At 42.7% G+C, this 20,720-nt stretch overlaps 1 protein-coding gene across 1 annotated transcript in view; it reads right to left on the reverse strand.

Annotated features, from left to right (window-relative positions):
- The window catches only part of MLXIPL (MLX interacting protein like), a 61,108-nt gene that overhangs the window by 15,855 nt on the left and 24,533 nt on the right, over positions 1–20,720 (reverse strand). The window contains exons 2-7 of the mRNA XM_087717332.1: positions 20,140–20,246; positions 17,845–17,927; positions 16,594–16,683; positions 15,082–15,126; positions 14,175–14,376; positions 11,624–11,704 (exon numbers count right to left, since the gene is read on the reverse strand). Coding sequence (XP_087573458.1) covers positions 11,624–11,704; positions 14,175–14,376; positions 15,082–15,126; positions 16,594–16,683; positions 17,845–17,927; positions 20,140–20,246 — 608 coding nt within the window. The remainder of the gene's footprint in view (positions 1–11,623; positions 11,705–14,174; positions 14,377–15,081; positions 15,127–16,593; positions 16,684–17,844; positions 17,928–20,139; positions 20,247–20,720) is intronic.

The following is a 20,720-nucleotide window of genomic DNA, read 5'->3' on the forward strand; positions in this document are numbered from 1 at the left end:
GCAGCAACAACAGCACACCAGGGAGAGTGGCTGCAATTGTGAAACAAGCATTTTCACCACATCATGTGTCAGATCCTACCCATGGGCCACACAAGTATTAGCCGACACCTTCCAGCCCTGACCACAAAAGAGTAATGGATGCTGGGGGATAAAATTGCCACATTTGCAATCTCTACGCAAAGAAGATTATAGTCTACTGCAGGGGTGTCCAACCTTGGCACTTTAAGATGAATGGACTTCAGCTCCCGGGATTCCCTAGCGAGCTTCAAGTCTTAAAGTTGCCAAGGTTGAACTCCCCTGGTCTAGTGAATTTCTGGTGAGTTAGCTTTGGAGAACTGAGGGGGGAAAGCCTTCTGCTTAAAAAGTGTGCTAAGAATCAAAGCTTCCTTTTAGAAAAGATTCTTGTGGTCTTTTAGGTTTATTTCAGTAATAAGCAACGTGAGTGCATGTCTGTGTTAAATAGCAATAACCCACAGTATCGATGAAGTGGGGCATCCAATATTTTGTAGTCTGGGGCCATACTTGGTCATGGCTGAGTGAAGCACCATACTGGCGCAGTGGCTGGAGCTAGGGGGCAACACATGGATGAGGCCAGCAGAAAGGCTAAAATCATTTCATGTAAACTTACAACTAATTCAAACTGATGCTTATGAAACGCAGCTGATACTCCCTGTGTTTAATAATTTTCCCCTTCTGACATAAGGAAAATCATGTAGCAGATCTGTGGAGCTTGCCCCAATGATTGCTTGGGTCCACATACGATTTTGGAGCCTCAAAATGTAAAACTCCCATAGTCGTGGAAGAAAACATGGCAAGTGTAGGCCTCCCACAAATCCACAAACACTGTTTGGTCAGGAGAGAAGGAACCAAACAATCTTTGTTGTAAAGAAGGTCAAACACAATTTTTGTTGTATACATGGTGCACAATGACAATAAAGGCTGTACTACGCACCTCCCTGGAGGTATCAAACAGGTCTGTGTCTGCTTTCTTGCGCCTGCTTTGCGTGCAGCCTGTGGCTAACCACATCCCATGGTCTTCCCGAAGCTGAGCCCCGTGACCCAGCTGTGGCTTTACTCTCCCTTCCTGTCCCTGCAGCATAACTCTCGTTTCTGGAGGGTCAGACAGCCCAAACCGCTGCCTTGGCACTTTCGGAGTTGCGTGAAATGGGCATAGTCATTCCGAGCCTCTTTTCTTCCTCAATCCAAAGTGGAAATTTTGAAAACCACAACCCCCACATCAAGCACTCTGAAGATTTTTCCACTCGATGTGTGGGGGTTGTTCTTTTTCCGATGTTGATTCCCAATTTTAAATTGACCGACCTCAGTCATTTTTGTGACCTAGAAACTTCATTTTTAGTAATATAGAATTGGCATGGGTGAAAAGCAGGGAGATTGTGCACAAGGGGAAGACGAGTGTACACACACATACACACACACACACAGAGGCAAGGGAAGATTAGAATGTCTGAGGTTGCATCAACTACTTAGTAAATTTATTGGGAACTGCATCTACAATACTGGCTCAGTTTACACGGCAGCTAAACTATTTTGAGGTGCTATAAGGCTTGGAAGCCCAGACGCTGCTTTAGCATGTTTTACAAACTAAGGCATCATGTTACAGTATAAGACAATGTGGTTTGTTTGGGCATAACATGTCACATGAATGTAACAGTTGTGTTTTGCTGAAGTGGGTTTAAAGTCTGTTTTTAAATTAACTTCACTATCTTGTGAATAGAATTACAAAAACCAAAACGCTACCCAAGCAAGTAAGAAACATGTTTATGCGACAAAATCCATTTCTCCACAATGTGCTGGACGTAGACCATCCTTTTCATGAGCATACGTGACACAAAAGAACTAAACGGCTATAAATGTGTCAAAACGTTTCAGCTAAGGCAACTGACCACACTCATCTTGCCAGTTTCTTCAAGTGAGGCCAACAGTTGTTTTCTAAAGTTGGCTGCTACTAGGAATATACAAGTTAGAACTTTGTGACAAAGCCTAACATTAAGACAATTAATATAAAAAGAGTGTTTTGGTGGCAAAAATGTTTCACTGAGGCATGCTAGATCTACATAAGGTTTAGGCTTTAATGTATTGTATTGAAAAGATCTGAAAAACCTAAGGTTTTTTTTTGTGTGTGGAGAAAACAGTCTTCCTGTTTCCACTGAAGAATTCATAATATATTTATCACAATACAGAGGAGGCCCTGTGGATTTTACTTTGCCAGCTGTTGCTGACAATAGGAGGCGGTGCATACCTACGTTTAAAGGCCATTGAGCTAGTGCCGCCCAAAGGCAGGTGGCCAGCATAATGTCACAGAGCGTTGTTACCTTCCCAACAAAGTGGTACTTATTTATATACTTGCATTTGCATGCTTTTGAGCTCACCCCATTGCGTGGCACTCAGGTCTCAAACCTAGACTGCTGGCTTTCCAGCTGACAAGCCCAGTGTCATAACTGCTGAGCCCTCTGCTGCCCTATTATAATATTATAATGCAAGTAAATAAATCTCTCCAATAAGATTTATTGGTATCTTTCATTTTAATACATACGGTATATAGCTAATCCTTCAAGAGCAACCTATCTAAAGTTGGATTAGTAAGATCTGGATTTTGTGTCCATAGACTTCTACTTTCCTTTAACTCTTTAGAAACATTATAGAATCCAGAACTGATGCAGGCAGTTCATCCAACTGGCCTGATTCCATAATGTGCAAAATCAATGGCTGGATTCTCATAACACGCTGAACACAGATTACCTGATGGCATTTACTTTTGACTAATGTGCAAACCTTTCAAAGTGTTCAGCTTTTCAGCTGTGGTGCCATTTTGTGTGGCCTCCTGAATGGAACACCTGCTTTTAAAAGGTCACCCTCCATGATCAGCCAATTGCTTTATTAGTGCCTCCTTCAAGAGACACAAGAGACATTTTTAGATAGATGAAAATAATTGTATTCTGACTTTTCCAACACTGTTTTTGTTGCTATTGTACTATAGTCATATTATGGGGTTCCACCACAAAACCGCGGTAGACAAAAGCGCGCTCGACAAAAGCGCGCTCGACAAAATCGCGCTGTGAGCGGTAAATTTAAAATTAAAGTGAAAACCTTACCCTAACCCCCCCAAACGTAACCCTAAACCTAACCCTAAACCTAACCCTTAACCTAACCCTAAACCTAACCCTAACCCTTAACCTAACCCTAACCCTAAACCTAACCCTTACCTTTATGTGAATCGGCTTGCTTTAATTTAATTTTAATTTTAATTTAATTTATTTTTTAATTTTTTTCATCACGCTGCTGATGACGTCAGGTACGTGCTTTCATCGAGCGCGGTTTTGTCGACCGCGGTTTTGACGGGTCACAATATTATGGTGATCTCTCTTAAATCTATCTAATTTTGCTCAATGGTTTTAGGTGGGGATTAAGCCTATTTTTTTTCAAATAATCTTTATTAGTTATACATTTTTGTTTAAAATAAGACATACAAATACAACTTTAAACATACAACCCCCCTCCCACTCCCCACGGTGATAGTCATTCACAGCCCAACTTTTTTTTTCTTCCTCATTGTTTAGTCTCTAACCAGCATCTTCTCGTTACAAAGTTCAGGGATCTATTATAATACCCATGTTCACTTTTAGTTCCCATTGTTAACAACTGCTATTTAACTTTCACCGTTTTAAGTCCCTGCTGTTCTCCTTGTTGCCCACATATACCATAGGTTCCAGCTAAGATAATGTTCCGTTTCTCCTTTGTCCCTCAGCCAACCCGTCATTCTGTCCATTTCTGCACATTCATAAATCTTTTTAATTATGGCATCTTCCGATGGTATGGTAGTAGATTTCCAAAATTACGCATAGGTTATTCTTGCGGCCACAATTATATGTAGGCTCAAATGCCATATAGATTTACTCATGTTTTCTGGTTTTATGCTTAGTAAAAAAAGTCTTGGGTTTCCATTCCATGCTTGCCCCGGTAATCTCTTTTAGCTAGTTTTGAATCCTTCTCCAGTATTTCGTGGCCTCAGTACAGGACCACCAAATATGGTAGAATGTCCCATCCCTTCTTCTGGGATTAAGCCTATTTCTATTGTGCTGATTTTATTTTATTTTTTTCTAGTGCAACCTACCTTTGAACAGCTCTCTGATTGAGAGAATAGAAATTCATTCTTTTGATGGTTGGGTCTTAAAATATAATCAATGATAGTTCTTCTGCAAGTAATAGAGGATTGGAGGTGAGGGAGAATATTCAACACACATTTTATTCTTCACTGGAACTAGAACTTGTTTGGATTCCCAATAAATGCAAACAATGATTGTTGGGTCACCAACTGCTACTATTATAATTTTATTTATTTGTATCATAGCTCATTATTGTCTTCTCTATGGTATTTGCAGAGACGTGCTAAAGGAAACTCCAAGAAAAACCAAACTGCATGCAAAAATATGCACTGACCTATTTGTATGTACATATACAATTGCATTATAGAAGCAGAACATTACAGAAATTTCCAATAGCAGATTGTGCTCAGGAATGAAATTTCCCCACAATTGGTACCCGATATGTCAAAAAGATGCCTGATAGGATTAGCCACCTTCTGCAGCAATGCAACAAAAAAACTTGTGGCACTTTACATATTGACAAGACTGCAGTCAACACATCTGATCTTTGAACAGTTATGCATTTATAAATTTCTAGTCCTTAAGAATATAAGGACTCTTTTGCTTCTGCCAAAAAAATAGCTCACTCAGGAAGCACTCCCTCAGTCTCAAGAAGTACCCCCCTACCCACAAATTTCCCCAACTCTGCATTCTTGATTTTCCCACACCCATAAATTATGCAATATGGTAAATGCCCATCCTGATTTTTGACCCCTCCAAAATTAATTCCCTCTGACAACAGAATACACCCTTACACACACACACTCACACAGAGCCCAGCTACTTCCTTTTTTCCCCAATCTTTCAGAGCATCCTCCCCCACAATGTTTCCTAACATATGCCCTTCCCCACTGGCACTTACACAAAAATATACTGTAGCTCCTTTTCACATGTAAACACAATACAAGCCCTGTTTCAGCTCCCTCCTCTACCAAATTTACAAACACATACAGAAACAAACGCCCTTATCTCAAGAAATCAGTGAATAGATTTTCCCTTTCCCAGGACTGCAACTTTTTTTACAATTGATCATTAGCATATGGAATATTTGTTATTGCTGAAACTGCCCTTTTCCAAAAGAAACACTTATATTATTTGTGTCTACAATAGCCCTGACAGGTAGGCTACATAAGTATTTGTAGTATTTGTAGTATTTTATTGTCACTTATAGGCCGCCCTTTTCCCTGAGGGGACTCAGGGCGGCTTACAACTCATGGGAAGGGAGTGCAAGACAAAACGTAAAATAATATGTGAGTACAAATAATAATAGCAATAAAACACAACATTCATTCAACATTCGGGTGGGGTGTATGAAGATCTTATCCCCAGGCCTGACGGGATAGCCAGATCTTAAGGGCTGTGCGGAAGCTCTGGACTGTGGTGAGGGTGCGAATCTCTACGGGGAGATCGTTCCAAAGGGTCGGAGCTGCTACTGAGAAGGCTCTCCTCCGCGTAGTCGCCAGTCGGCACTGACTGGCGGATGGAACTCGGAGGAGGCCCACTCTGTGCGATCTGATGGGACGAAGGGAGGTAATCGGCATATGTGCCTTATTTCCTCATCAAATCCACAGCAGGTTTTTTTTCCTTTATTCCCCTAAATACTTGTTCGACCTCTACCATACTACACAGTGTAATCCTGTTTGTTCAAAAGCCCAGTTGTATTCAAAAGATTTTATTCTTATATAAAAATTGCAGCCTATTTCAGAGTAAACCTATCCAGGATTGCAGTTGTGCAACTGCATTCACACATATGCATTATTTATGCCTATTTCATTCTTCTAGCAATATCCTTTGCTAGAAGTAAATAGCCTCCCTATCTTTCTCCCTGCAAGACTACAAACTGTCAATATTCTTGGTATGATTTTAAACAAATAACAAGCAACATTGATGAGTTAGGAATATCTATTTTGCTTTAAATCCTGCCCCCCTGTTCAAAAAGTACAGTTTTCAACTTTGACAGCATATCATTTCCTCTCTCTCTGCATCTTTGGAGACTAAAATGAATAATATTAATAATTATCATTATTATTATTGCAGGTACTACTATTATGATAGTTTAAGTAAGAGTTTGATCAACAGGCTGAACCGTAAAGAAACTACAGTAAGTGAACCAAATCAGAAAACAAATCCACCCTTTTGCATGTGCAGAGAGTTATTAGGACTTTAATTGAACTGCTTGATCGTGTTATAAAAATGCAGCCATTGACTCTGTAAATTACATCATTGCAGCTTTTCTTGGTATGTAACTGTCACTTGCAAGCATTAACTGAGAAGGCCAAATATAAACATATCCTGGCCCTCTCTGTACTAATTATAGACTGTTCATCTCCCTACTGAATATAAGTTCTCCAGGGTAAGTTTTTTTCTCTCACTCATGCTATTTTTAAATTTTGAAAAAGCAGGATAGGAAGATTATTGACACTTTTGAACATTGGTGTTGGAGTATACCATGGACAGAAAAAAAATATCATTGAACAAATTAACCCTGAGTTCCCACATGGGCACAAATGATCTGGCTCAAATTATCCTACTTTGGACACTGTATGTCAAGACCAGTGTGATCTAGAAAAGGTTCTAATATTGAGAAAGATGGAAGGAAAGTGAAGAGAACAACACACAGCAAGCTAGATGGACTCAGTTATAGTGGCAATGGTGCAATGTTGGAAGACCTGAAACACCAGGTGAGGGACAGATCTATCTACCTACTCATGAAGAGTTGACAATGACTTGACGGCACCTAATCAATCATGTTATTTTGCACAATGCTGGTTAGTTCACACAGTCTTAAATGTTTGCATCAATATATTAAACTGCATAACTGTACATCGAGTAACGGAAAAACAGCAATGCAATTCCCATTCACTGGCTTTACTCATTTATTTTTATAATTTAATCCTACTTTTCTAGGACACTCCAGGTCATGTATTGTGTAAACCATAACATATCTTATTTGGCAGGCATAACATGTCATACACAAATAACACATTAAGCTTGCCAAAATAACTAACTACTGAATAAGAAATGACTGTACTTAGCAAACCATGAACTATAGTATATGTTGTGTAAATCCAAATGTTATTTACTCAATAAACAATGTCTTATCACTTAATAATGTTAAGTGATAAGACATCACTTAACATGCCCAAATTCAACCAAATATGCAGTGTGGTGTGTGAAATAAGGTATGGTGAGGCAATAAGCACACTCCAAGTCAGACAAGGCTGGGCCTCATCTAAATTTTGCCATTCTTTCCCTGTAGCAAAGAAGATTATTCCATATAATATGGGCAGCCAGACTAAAATTGTTATTAAGGAAATCTATTCCTTGACTTCTAAACTACAGGACAGAGATTTCATGGTGTAGCGTCAGATTACGCCAGACCAAACACAGATGAAGAGTGGAAAAGCTAGCTGTAAGTTTCCATACAGATCACACATTAAGTTTCTTTTCTTGCATCAGCCATATCTCCTTGGGGGTTCCCCCCACCCCAAGATGTTAAAAAAAACCTTTCAATTTCAATCTTAATGAAAAAAAAAAAAAATTTATACATTCATTATACTTCACTGTTAACGGCCAGTTCATAGAAAGGCTTGGCAAGTATCACAGAGTGTAGAAACACACCACAGATTGTACAAATAGCTGCGGATCGCAGTGACTAAAAGTTAGCGGAAACAAGTAGATTGTCCGATATCTAAGACTCAGTATGAGACCATGGATGATTGATGAATAAACCGTAAATTGCCTGTAATCCTCCTATTTTATTGCTCTGTGAATGCTAAATGCACTTTTGCCAATTTCTTTCAAAGACTTGGGCAGAATCAGTCGGGATGTGAGAAAATAAAGTAGTAGTAAGGACTATTTAGCATACTGTCCCCTTTCCAGGGAAGGTCCTCTGCTGCAGCGGCTCCTTGCCCCACCAAGTAGTTTTCAGCTTCTTGAGAAGAAAGGTGATATTTTATTTACAACCCCACCCCTGGATCAGAGAGAATGATCTCTCCTAGCTGCCTCCATACATTCGAGAATTCCAATTTCCAAGCAGCTTCTTCTTAGGATTGGGAGGCCCAAATCAGAAAACATCTAGGAGATATTGTGCTTCATCTGTAGCCATGAAGCAGCTATAGTTTGCCACATGAGGGTGATTGAACTAGGTAGGACAAGGCAAAATTCACTCTATAAATTCCTGAGAGATGCAAGAACTCCCCACATTGCTTTCCTGGTCTCTGGCTACTTTGTTATATGCAGTTATGTTTTCACAACTGAACCTCACCTCTGGGGTAGAGATGAAGGATCAGATGGCCCAAGTCTACAGAAAGAGAGTGCTCTGAACAAGTACAGAGAGCACTTCCTTCTTTCCCTGAGCACCAGCTCTCTCGCAGCCCTTAGGTTTATAGGAAAGGGCTATCTATGCCAGGGAACAGGGAGGGGACCGAATAAAAGCAAGGCTCAACTCCCACCACATCTGCCCCATCATCTCCTACCTGCAGGGGAAGGCCAGCAGCAGTCTGTCACCATCCCCAGGGACTGCCGTGGTCCTGCCATGGGGACTTCTCCATATGGTTCAGGTTCCTCTCCTCTCCAGACATTCAGAGCAGCAAAAGGGTGGTGGTTCCTCATTCAACAGGGGCCTCTGCCCTTTGACTGACAAGCAGAGGAGCCTGTCTGGGGACAGAGTTGGTGATCTTACAGTGGGTGTTTTTTTGGGGGGGGGGGGCTAACCCAGGTTTTTCCTTGAACTACTCTCCTTCCATAAAAAAAAAAAGTCAAAGAGGCTTCCGGAACATCGAGATAAGAAGGGGGCTTTTTAGAAACGTTTTCAGTCCCTGGCACAATGCAGGCTCAATTTAGTCTTCCAAGATATGGAAGTTTGGGAATATAATCAGGTTAATGTCCACTGTTTAGTTACAGGATGGGGACAGTGATGAAATTACTACCAGTTCTGTGGGCATGGCTTGGTAGGCATGGCAGGGGAAGGATACTGCAAAATCTCCATTCCCACCCCACTCTGGGGCCAGCCAGAGTTGGTATTTGCCGGTTCTCAGAACTACTCAAAATTTCCACGACCGGTTCTCCAGAACCTGTTAGAACCTGCTGAATTTCACCCCTGGATGGGATTCTCAGGTGGCGGCCCCAAGACCCCTGGAAGAGGGTGCAGTTCAGACACCAGTCCTTTAGTCCTTCCTAAAGGAAACAAGGCTTAACTGAAAATTAAAGTCCCTAAAATTCTAGCTGTGAGATAAACTGCCTCTGAGCATGTCTAAAGTGTTTCTCTTCATTGAAACATCTATTTCCTTGATTTTTTAAAATTACTCCTGAGAATTGAGCTTAACAAAAGATCTAAATCAAGCCCTTATTTACTGACTTTCCTTCTATATTTTTAAATTATTTTTTGGAACACAGCCAACACAGTTTTCCCCATCATCACTATCTTCACACCAGAAAAAGCATTATCAATTTCTATGCATCAAGACTGACGTTAAAAGCAGTAACATTCAAAAAAAAATGTTGGTAGATTCTAACTCCTTAATTAAAAGATTTCAACAATTAGTACGTACAATCATATTCGCTGGGTTTCAAATATCCTGGACTACACAGCTAAGACCACAGCAGTGGATCAAAATCATTTTAATTATTTCAAGAGTTGTCAAATGTATGGCTATTTTTGCTGTCACCTTTCCACTGGAAGCCACCCAGTCAACAGAAATAAATTTTTAAATGTTAAATTTTTAAAATGTTAAATGTTTAACATTTAAATGTTAAATTTAACATTTAAATGTTAATTTTTAACAACTCTTCTAAGTTGGTGACAGTACAGACTGTCATATAAAAGCAAGGAAAGAAGGATGCCTTTTCCTTAGGGCTCTGACTCAAATGCACATACTATTGAAGCAATTAATTGAGGACAACATGTGTAATGAGATTTCAATTGCACCCACCATTTACCTCTTCACTGCATCATCATTCAAAGGTATCCATCACCTTTACAGTTCTCAGTCACTCTAAGAAGGATCCATCTCTTCTCCCAAACCAGGTACTTTCTAGGTATATTGGGAGTCCAGTTCCAATGATTCTAAGCCAGCATATGGTTACTGGGAATTATACTACAGGGTTGTAGTGGATTGGGGGTGGGGGGAGTTATCAGATTGGAGAAATCTGAATTAGAGTTTGTCAACCTGAAGGAAGAACACAACCTTCCTGGCACCTTACTTCTGGTTGAGTACACACCAGGGGTGGGTTCCTGCCAGTTCTAACCTCTTCTATAGAAAAGATTCCACAAATCTACAGTGCCGTTTAGAACCGGTTCCAGCTCCTTCCCCGCCCGTCCGCACATCATCAAGATGAAGACCGAGAGGAGGAATTCTGGGAATGTGAAATCCACAAGTCTTAAAGCTGCTAAGTTTGAACACCCCTGGGTTTTTTTTCCTAAAGGGTTAGGGGTACAAGGGTCTTGTAACTTGACAGCTTTAAGACTTGCGTGCTTCAAATTCCAGAGTTTCTGAGCCAACATTTTGGTTGCTAAGCAAGAGCATTGTTAAGTGAGTTTCACCATATTTTACAAGTTGGCCACGTCCACCCAGTCACATGGCTGGCAAGCCACTGCCACCCGGTCACATGGCTGGCAAGCCACTCCCACAAAGCAGGCCACTCCTACAGAAGAGGTTCTAAAAAATTTTGAAACCCATCACTGGTACACACAACATATTAAAGCCAATATTACATGATGGCTTGGTTCACACAATGTGCTAACATAGCAACTGTTTTTTTCACAATTTTCTGAACCCCAAAATACCTGACCCCATTTCAACCTAGTCAGCATATTGTACAAAACGGATCATGAGTTTCTGCAATAGGATGCTTGAGAAAGGGTTTCATGGGCAAGTACCTTGCACAAAACCCGCATGAGCTAAGGGGTTGTTTTTCCATTCCTTGGTTCTAAGTGTTTCCTAAATTCAGAAGCACATCGGTAAAAGGAGTGAAGTGACCCTCCTCCAGCCCACATTTTACTCTTCAGTCCTTCATTTGGTCTTTGGCTGCTTCCTGGTCTGCAGCCCCCGACCACCCCCTCCTCAGAAATTTCCTCTTTCTTGAGTAGAAACTTTTCCTTCCTCTCTGAGTAGCCCCTGGCATGGTTCCACATTCATGTAACACAAGTTATATTTGGGGAACTGTTAAAAGTGGAGGCTGGAGAGCCATCTGTCAGGGATGCTTTAAATTGGATTCCAGTATCAAGAGTGGGATTGGAGTTGAGGACTTTCCTCCTCCTCTTCCTCCTCCTCCCTCTCCTTTCCCCCATTTCCAGCAAATTGAGAAAATGTGACACATTAATAGAACCAAAGGGCCTTAGAATGGAAGCCTCTGCTGAAGCCTTGAATGCGCCTCACAGGTCATAACCATCAAATGGCTCCCATTCTAGATCTTTCCCATGATCTCTTCCGCTTCCCCCAGAATAGGCTGGTTCCTACCAGATATCTCCATGAAATCATCAAGATTTGGCTGCAGTGGGGCCAGGTCTGGTTGGATCATGTCCGCGTTGCCAACGTAAGCTGTAAGAGAGGAAAAGAAAGTGAAGATTTACCATAGAACTCATGGAGATCTATGAGTGCGATGCAGCCAGCTAAATTTCTCTATATGAAGAGTTATATCTCTATAGCTATTCTGCTTGCCTAGCCCAGGGGGAAACACTGCCCCTGTTCATGGAGGTTCTGATTACAGCCCAACTTAAGAACTGCCTTGCTGTGTCAGATCGACTTAGGTCTCTTCCGGAGGATCATGAGTGGGACAAGCCAGAAACACTCATACTTCTAGGTCAGGGGTGAAATCTACTTACCTTCGCTACTGGTTCACAAATGTGAGCACATGCGTCACCTCTGCGCAAGCGCAGGACCTTACGTGCATGTGCAGAGATTCAAAAACATACATGATGACGTCCGGGCAGGTGGTGTAGCCTGCTACCAAAGCATGCCTGCAAAGGTAAGTAGAACAGCGGGGGGTGGGGGGGAATCTGCTGTGCCACACGATTTAGATTAGCTAGAAAGCAGGAAATCCTGCTTTCTAGCTAATATAAATCGAGTGGCACAGCTGATCGTGGGAAATACTGGTTCGCCTGAACCGGTAGCATTATTTTACTACCAGTTCAGGCGAATCGGTAGCTTTTTTTACTACCAGTTTAGGCGAACTGGTCCGAACCGGTAGCATTTCACTCCTGTTTCTAGCATTCAGGCACCAATCTATATAACCTTTCAATAGTTGTATCTGCGCTCAGACAGACTTTTGCTTGTTGCCACCTGTTCCTCCCACATAGACATTTAGCTTTCAAAAGTGAAAGGTAAAGAGCAGTAGAAGCGGATGTTTATGTGGCTCATACAACTGTGACTCTTGTTATTTAGTCATGCAGAAAGAGAGGAAGGGAAGAGGAGGATTTTGAAAAGCAAAGTCTGCTCAAGGCCTTTGGACCAAACTAGCTGACCTGGGCAGGGAACTTTAGGCCATTGGATCAATGGGTTCTCTGTCCTCATTCTAAATGAATGTTTCTTACTCTCAGCAACTTTAAGATGTGTGTCATCAACTCCTAAAATGTCCCATGCTGGCTGGGGAATTCTGGAAGCTGAAGTCCACATATCTTAAATTTACTAAGATTGAGAAACACTGTTCTCTAATTACCTGTTTAAAAAAGGACACAGTAATGTAGACCAACCTGTTAGGTAAAGGTTCCCCTTGCACATATGTGCTAGGCGTTCCTGACTCTAGAGGGCGGTGCTTGTCTCCATTTCAAAGCTGAAGAGCCAGTGTAGTCTGAAGACGTCTCTGTGGTCATTTGGCCGGCATGACTAAACGCCGAATGGAACATGGAATGCTGTTACCTTCCCACCAAAGGTGGTCCCTATTTTTTTACTTGCATTTTAAGAGCCAAGGTGGCGCAGTGGTTAAATGCAGCACTGCAGGCTACTGCTAGATCAGCAGGTCAGCGGTTCAAATCTCACCGGCTCAGGGTTGACTCAGCCTTCCATCCTTCCGAGGTGGGTAAAATGAGGACCCAGATTGTTGGGGGCAATATGCTGACTCTCTGTAAACCGCTTAGAGAGGCCTGAAAGGCCTATGAAGCGGTATATAAGTCTACTGCTATATTGCTATTTTTACATGCTTTCGAACTGCAGGTTGGCAGAAGCTGAGACAAGCAACTCACTCCACGCTCATTCCATGACGTGGCTCTAGTGATTCGAACCATTGAACTGCCAATCTTTCTGATTGACAAGTCTTAGCCACTAAGCCCGCGTCCCAAACTGAATGCAAAATTAGAGAGACCAATGCTCTGCTGTAGCCTAGTGCTCTATGTGGGGCTGCCCTTGAAGAGCATCCAGAAGCTCCACTTGGTCCAAAATGCAGCAGCCTGCATGGTTTTGTGCACATGTATCACCTCTCCTGCAGGAGCTGCATTGGCTGTCGATTTGCTTCCAGGTGCAATTTAGGGGGCTGGTTGTCACCTTTAAAGCCCTTCATGGCTTGGGACCAGATTATTTCAGGGACTGTCTCTTTCCAGTCATATCTACCCAACCCATTAGAGCACGGAGGCAAGGAATGCTGCAGATCCCATCCCCTAGGGAGATACACCTGGTGGGACCCAGAAGAAAGGCCTTCTCTGTGTTGGCCCCCTCTCTCTGGAACATCATCCTCCCAGAGATCAGAATGGCCCCCATTCTAGCAATCTTCCAAAAGGCGCTGAAGACCTGGTTCTGCCAGTGGGCCTGGGGAACACAGGGAGGGATGGAGCCCATTAAATGGCTCGTGTGAGGTGCTGTCACCAGGATGGGGGATGGGGGTTTATTATATTATTTTATCAATTTATTATATTAAGTTTTATTGTTTTTATACGAGGTTTTATATTCTGTAAGCCGCCTTGAGGTCACCATGTGTGAATAGGCGCCAATATAAATTACCTAAATAAAAATAAATAGAATTAAAAAAAATATATCTTCAGACTGTCCCAAAGCCAGGAGAGATGGACACCAGAATTACCTTCCTCTGATGATGACTGAGGTGGACAGTTGCCCTGAGTCATGGTGAACAGAGTGTCTGAGATGTCTGAGAGGAAGCTGTCCATATCAAAGAGCTGCCTTCCCTGCTCCTCCTCCTCTTCCTTATCCCGCAGCAGCATTGGCACCACATTGGAGAACAGCTGGTTACACCAGTTCTCTGTTGATTGCCAAGGTACATCTTCCTGCATAGGAGAGAAATGAATCTTCAGCTGGGATCTCATCAGGATCCCTTTGTTGTGGCCCGCCAGTGGCCAGCGGATCTGGCAGGAGATTTAGACAATGAGGAGGTTGGGGAGGAACATAGGCCAGTCCTGGAGTCTGGGGAAAGCTCTGACGAGGGCTCTGTGTTGGAGGCAGAGTGGGGGCCAGGGCCATCTGACAGTTATCAGCCGCCTTCAGAGTCAGACATCAGTGGGGCAGAAGAACAGCTGGAGCCTGTTCCCAGTGTGTGCATGCGCAGAGCTGCCAGGAGAAGGGAACAGCTAAGGAACAAGGGTCGACTCAGGAGTAAGGCCACAGGTGGACGGTGAATGGCCCCTCCCATAGGGAATAAAGAGGAGCAAAAGGGGAAGGGAGTTTGCAGGAGACAATTAGTTCTATTCATTAGGGTGAAGATCTGTTCCTGACTTCTTGCCAAATAATTGCTGCTACAGGGTGGTGTTTGGACGATATCGGCCTGGCAGCTCTCCAAGCCTGATAAAAGTCTGTAGCTGTGAAATCTCTTGAAAGACTGTTAGTTGGGACTTGGCTGGAGAGGAATTTACTTTAAACAAAATAAAAAGGGTTTTATCGGGACAAGGAGTTGGCTTCGTGCTTTTGGGAATCCTAGGTCGGAACATCCTTTATATGCAACTCCAAATGGATTCAACCAGATTCTCTTCACTCACCGGTTTTGGGCTGGGAACTTCTCCTTCCCGGCTAAACCTGTGGAGCTGTAAGAGAAATGCTATGTTAGACTTGGATTTCAATTGAGGAATGACACGTTTTCTGATTGGAGCTGTTAAAAGACAATCAGAAGTCACCCTCATTTCAGTGGGAATGAAAATAGCAATAACAATAGCAATAACAGTAGACTTATATACCGCTTCATAGGCCTTTCAGGCCTCTCTAAGCGGTTTACAGAGTCAGCATATTGCCCCCAACAACAATCTGGGTCCTCATTTTACCCACCTCGGAAGGATGGAAGGCTGAGTCAACCCTGAGCCGGTGAGATTTGAACCGCTGAACTGCTGATCTAGCAGTCAGCCTGCAGTGCTGCATTTAACCACTGCGCCACCTTGGCAGGTAGTTTGAATCATGCTAATAAGGACAATGCTCTTAAATAAGGTAGATGGCTCTAGTGGTTGCTAATACTCTTTCAGGTAATCTCAGATATCCTTAAGGTACAAGGATGTGCAAAAAAATTCACACCTCCTGATTGGAGCTTTCTCCTTTAGGCCAGAGGTGGGTTCCTACCAGTTCGCACCTATTCGGTAGAACCGGTTCGTCAAATCTACCGAACCGGTTAGAAGAGGTTCCACCAGTGGACCCGGAAAGCAGGCCACACCTACAGAAGAGGCTCCAAATTTTTTTGAAACCCACCACTGGTCCTTGGATATGATTATTCTACACTATCATGCTCATATTTATAAAACTCAGTGCCTCTGTGAAAGGTACGGATGACTACTGCGTTTGTGGTGCAATCAGAACATTGCATGTGTTGAAGTTGTTTTAATGCAAACCAAAGATGCCTTTTAAAAAACAAGTTTACATCATATTCTTATGCATGCCAGTGCTGGGTGTGAGGTAATTTAAGGTGGTTCTGACAAGTGTCGTTGGCATTTTCATATCCGGTCACATGGGTGGCAAGCCACTCCCACAAAGGAGGCCACACCCACAGAGTAGGTTCGAACAATTTTTGAAACCCACCACTGCTTTAGGCACAAGTAATGGGAGCTTACTCCGTTATGCAGCGCTAGGGATTTGAACTGCTGAACTGCCGACCTTCTGATCGACAAGCTCAGCGTCTTAGCCACTGAGCCACCGCACTCCCCATATGGTATATAGATAATAACATAATAATAAGAACAAGCTTGCAGAAGCAGAAATTCCAGAGCCAAAAGTTGCCATCTCTTGTGAATCTTAGGAAAGGTAAACAAACTGTGGGCATTCCTAATCAAAGACCAACTGAGCCTCTAGGTGGAGCTATTACCCAACTCATGGTTTGACTTTTGACTCTCTCCATTACTTTTAGTCCTCTTTTGTCAACCTGTCATCAGCAAATGGTGAATGGCAGATGCAATCAGATGACATCAGGAGGTATCTGAGGACAGATACGGAGTCTATTTTTTTCTATCCCCCCCACCTCCAAGCAGGTCAGCTTGATAACATTGTCAGGAGAACGGGAGACAAATCCTTACTCTTTTCTTATAGTAGGTCCGCCATTTGTGATACTCTTTCATTACCACCTCAATTCTTCGCTTCCAGTAGTTTCCCTCCAGCACAACTGCCTGAAGAAGGAAGACAACAAGCCAGAAGAAGAATAGGTTAAAAGAATAATAATAATACATTTTTTAAATTGCAATTTTCCAAGTTCAGCCTGGCTTTTGGGATGATAAAACCATTTTAATATTAACATGTATTATCCATGTACTTGAAGGGAAAGATATTTAAATATTTAAAGGTCTCCAATACAATACTAATACTATCTTGCTGAGTAGATTAAGATGGATAACATCACACTAAACTATAACGCATGGCTTTTAAACGATATCTGGGACCATATAACAGTCAAAGAACAGAAATAAACATTTCATGGTATAGCACAATAAAAGGAAGATGGGAGAAAAAGTCAAGCATAAGGAAACACTGAGCCAGTTCACAAGATGCTCTTGTTTTCACTGTCTGATAAATTAATAATGTCAATAATTTATTAAATATTAAATGCTCAATTCCCAGCAACTCCAAGTGGTTCTAAGGACTCCCAATACTGGATTAATTTTAACCTTGATCATTGGTGATTTATATATGTTCTATGAACTCTGCTGCTTATATAGAGTGCATTTTGCAACCCAAAAACTTTGCATTTTTGATTCAGCAATCAGACTGTGTTGCATGAAAGCTGCAGAGATCTCCAAAGGTGGGTTTTTTTCAAAACCAACTGAACTTTCTTGATTTTATTTTTTTGAAGATAAGACGCTTCTTGGGTGAGAAGTAAAACTTCTTCAAGAAAAATCAAGAAAGTCCAGTTGCTGTTTGGGGAAAAAAAACCTTTTGGGACAACCATGACCTTGATGACTGAGAACCTTCATAGACAAAGCCAAATATGTTGTGTGAACCTTGTTGACTTTTCCTAACACCCTGTAGGGGAAGGAGTGGTAAAACCTGGGGGAAGAGTTAAAAGAGGGAGTAGCCTAGAATCTCTACATAGCCACAAACAGTCCAGCCCCCTCACCTCCGCCACTTGAATTCTGTTAAATCTTTATCTAATTCTTAGCAAATGCTAACCATTAGTTGAGAATTTACCTGTGCACAGGCATAAGTAGCAATAAATCAGTTTAATTGGACCTTCACGTGTGGACCTAATCTTTCATGCTTATACCTTCAGCATCATCTATAAACACACAGTCACACACACACTCATGATATGGAGAAAATACTGCACCACTTACTTCTGGCTTTCGATGCTCATCTGCTTCAGACCCATCCAGAGGAGTAACAAATCCACAAACAGAGGTCTTCCTGCGTTCCACATCTGTGTAAAGAATCCATTACAGTAAAATATTCCCTTGTCGAAGCAAGCTGAGGCGGCACAGGTATTCCTACTGCTTCTCAGTATCTATTTTATGAGACGACCGTGTCATTTGCTCTGCCCCCACCCTCTCTTTTGTCTCACCTCCAAAAATATATTAAAGCAGAAAAGATAGAGCTGTTGCTCAAGGTTTTGTAATCAAGCAGAAGGACATGTAGGAATGTTCCCACACACACTCATTTTTCCCCCAACCAGTGCAGTTTGGATTACTACACTCATTATCCTTGGTCATGCTGGCTGAGACTTTTTGGACTTGCAGCCTAAAACAGGGATGGCAAACCTTTTTAGCAACAAGTGCCAAAAAGGGAGTGCGCACACCAGTGGTGGGTTTAAAATTTTTTTATAGCCTCTTCTGTAGGTGTGGTCTGCTTTGTGGGAATGGCTTGCCGGCCATGTGACTGGGTGGGAGTGGCTTGCTGGCCATGTGACCAGGAGGGAGTGGCTTGCCAACCATGTGACTGGGTGGGGGTGGCCAACTTTAAAATGTGGTGAAACTCACTTAACAACACTCTTACTTAGAAACCAAAATGTTGACTCAGAAACTCTTGCATTTGAAGCACGCAAGTCTTAAAGCTGTCAAGTTACAAGACCCTTGCACCCCTAACCCTTTAGGAAAAAAAACCCAAGGGTGTTCAAACTTGTGGACTTCAACTCCCAGAATTAAGCTTTAAGACTTGTGGACTTCAACTCCCAGAATTCCTCCTCTCACTCTTCATCTTGATGATGTGAGGACGGGCGGGGGGAGGGAGCTGGATCCGGTTCTAAACGGTACTGTTGATTTGTGGAACCTCTTCTATAGAACTGGCAGGAACCCACCCCTGGCGCACACGTGGCATGCCTGAGCTGAACCCTGGAAGAGGAGCTGCCCAGGGGGCATGCGCACCCGGAAAATGAACTTCTGGTTTTGGCACATTCATGCACACCAGCCAGCTAGTCTTCTGGTTATTGGCGTGCATGCACATGCGACAATCAGCTGGCCAGCACGCATGCTCACACTGGAAAATGGAAGACCAGCTCTTCTAGCTTCTGGCACTGCCACATGCATGAAGGCCAGTTGATCATCCCTCACGCATGCACGCCAGAAACCCAGAAGAGAAACAGGGGACACTACACATGCCAGGCGACATGGCTCCATGTTTTACTCCAGACACAAGTGCCACAGGTTCACTATCACGGGCCTAAAACATCTGCTGGGTACCAAATTATGTGGGGGGGGGGAACCATTCTACTTCAATGTTTCTTTATTCACCTCCCCCCATTTTGCCATTTGCTCTTCATGTAGCTGAGCTTTTAGGCTAACAGTCATTACAATATCTACTCGAACACTCCCATCCCCAAATCTAAATTTACTGGTGCTTGGATCTAAAATGTTTTTCAGATGTGGGCAATGCAAACAATGAAGCCCATTCCTGGCTCCTATCTACTGAAGCTGAGTTGAATTCCCAACCATCTGCCCCTTCCAACCAGAGGTGGTATTCAGCCAGTTCTGACCGCCAGAAGTGGAAATTTTGAGTAGTTCGGAGAATCTACAAATACCACCTAGCCCCGCCCACATCTATTCTCTGCCTCCCAAGTCCCAGCTGATCGGCTGGGTCTTCTTCTGTTGCCCTGCACAGGAGAATGAAGCTGGAAAGCAGGTTAGGAGGGGGAGGGAAGGGGGATTTTACAGTATGACACGACAAATGCGCGAACGACAAAAGCGCGCTGACAAAAGCGCGGCGCTAAAACCACGATGTCATCAACGCGCCGACAACAGCGCGCCGACAGAAGCGCGATTTAAGTTAAGGTAAGGGTTAGGTTTAGGTTTAGGGTTAGGTTTAGGGTTAGGTTTAGGGTTAGGTTTAGGGTTAGGTTTAGGGTTAGGGTTACAGTGCGCTTCTGTCGGCGCGCTGTTGTCGGCGCGCTTCAGCGCTCATTCGTTGGCGCGCTTTAGAACTCGCAGTTTTGTCACCGTGGTTTAGTCAGGCGCGCTTTTGTCGTTCACGCATTTGTGGGTGAACCATTTTACAGTATCCTTGCCCTGGAGTGGGGTGGAAATGGGGATTTTGCAGTATCCTTTCCCTGCCATGCCCACAGAACCGGTAGCAAAAAAAAATTGAATCCCACCACTGCCTCCAACCCTCTCCCCATCTCCTTCCCTAGTCCCCAAACTCACATTGGATGTACCAAGCTCTCCAAATGGCATTGTTGAGGCGGATCTTGTCCCGACAAAGTAACTGTAATCCTTTGAAATTCTTCCACTTGGGGGATACCAGCTTCCCACTGAAATGTCAAGGAAGAAGACATGGATTTAAAGAGAGAGGGGAGATATAGTTCCTTTTCTTCACCAAGTTTGCAAGTCTTTGAAGTGATCCAATATCATTTTAACAAGCCAGGGCTGATGGAACTCTAGTTATATTTATCAGTAATCATTTGCTAGAACAACTAAATTGAGCAGTCATGAAAAGAGGCAGAATTCCTTCTTTAAGTGTGGTTGTCTTCATGTCCTGTTGATGGGCTGCCTAGAGATATTTGGTTGATTGGTGATGAAGGCAACTAGACCTGATGAATTCTTGTTTGATTGAACAAAACATTTTTAAATCAGTTTTCATTAGTTTACATAGTATAGCATACAAAGAAAATACAAAAGTAAATAGTAGGGAAAATAGGGAAGGGAAAAGGGAAAGGGAAAGTAAGGGGGGAGGAGAAAAAGAGGAAAAAGACATTGATTCTTTGGTGCCGTAGAATAAGGCATTA

This window comes from Thamnophis sirtalis, unplaced genomic scaffold, assembly GCF_051295495.1.
Source record: "Thamnophis sirtalis isolate CommonGarterSnake01/CBP01778 unplaced genomic scaffold, rThaSir2_p1.2 scaffold_6, whole genome shotgun sequence".
In the NCBI taxonomy this organism is placed as follows: Eukaryota; Metazoa; Chordata; class Lepidosauria; order Squamata; family Natricidae; genus Thamnophis; species Thamnophis sirtalis.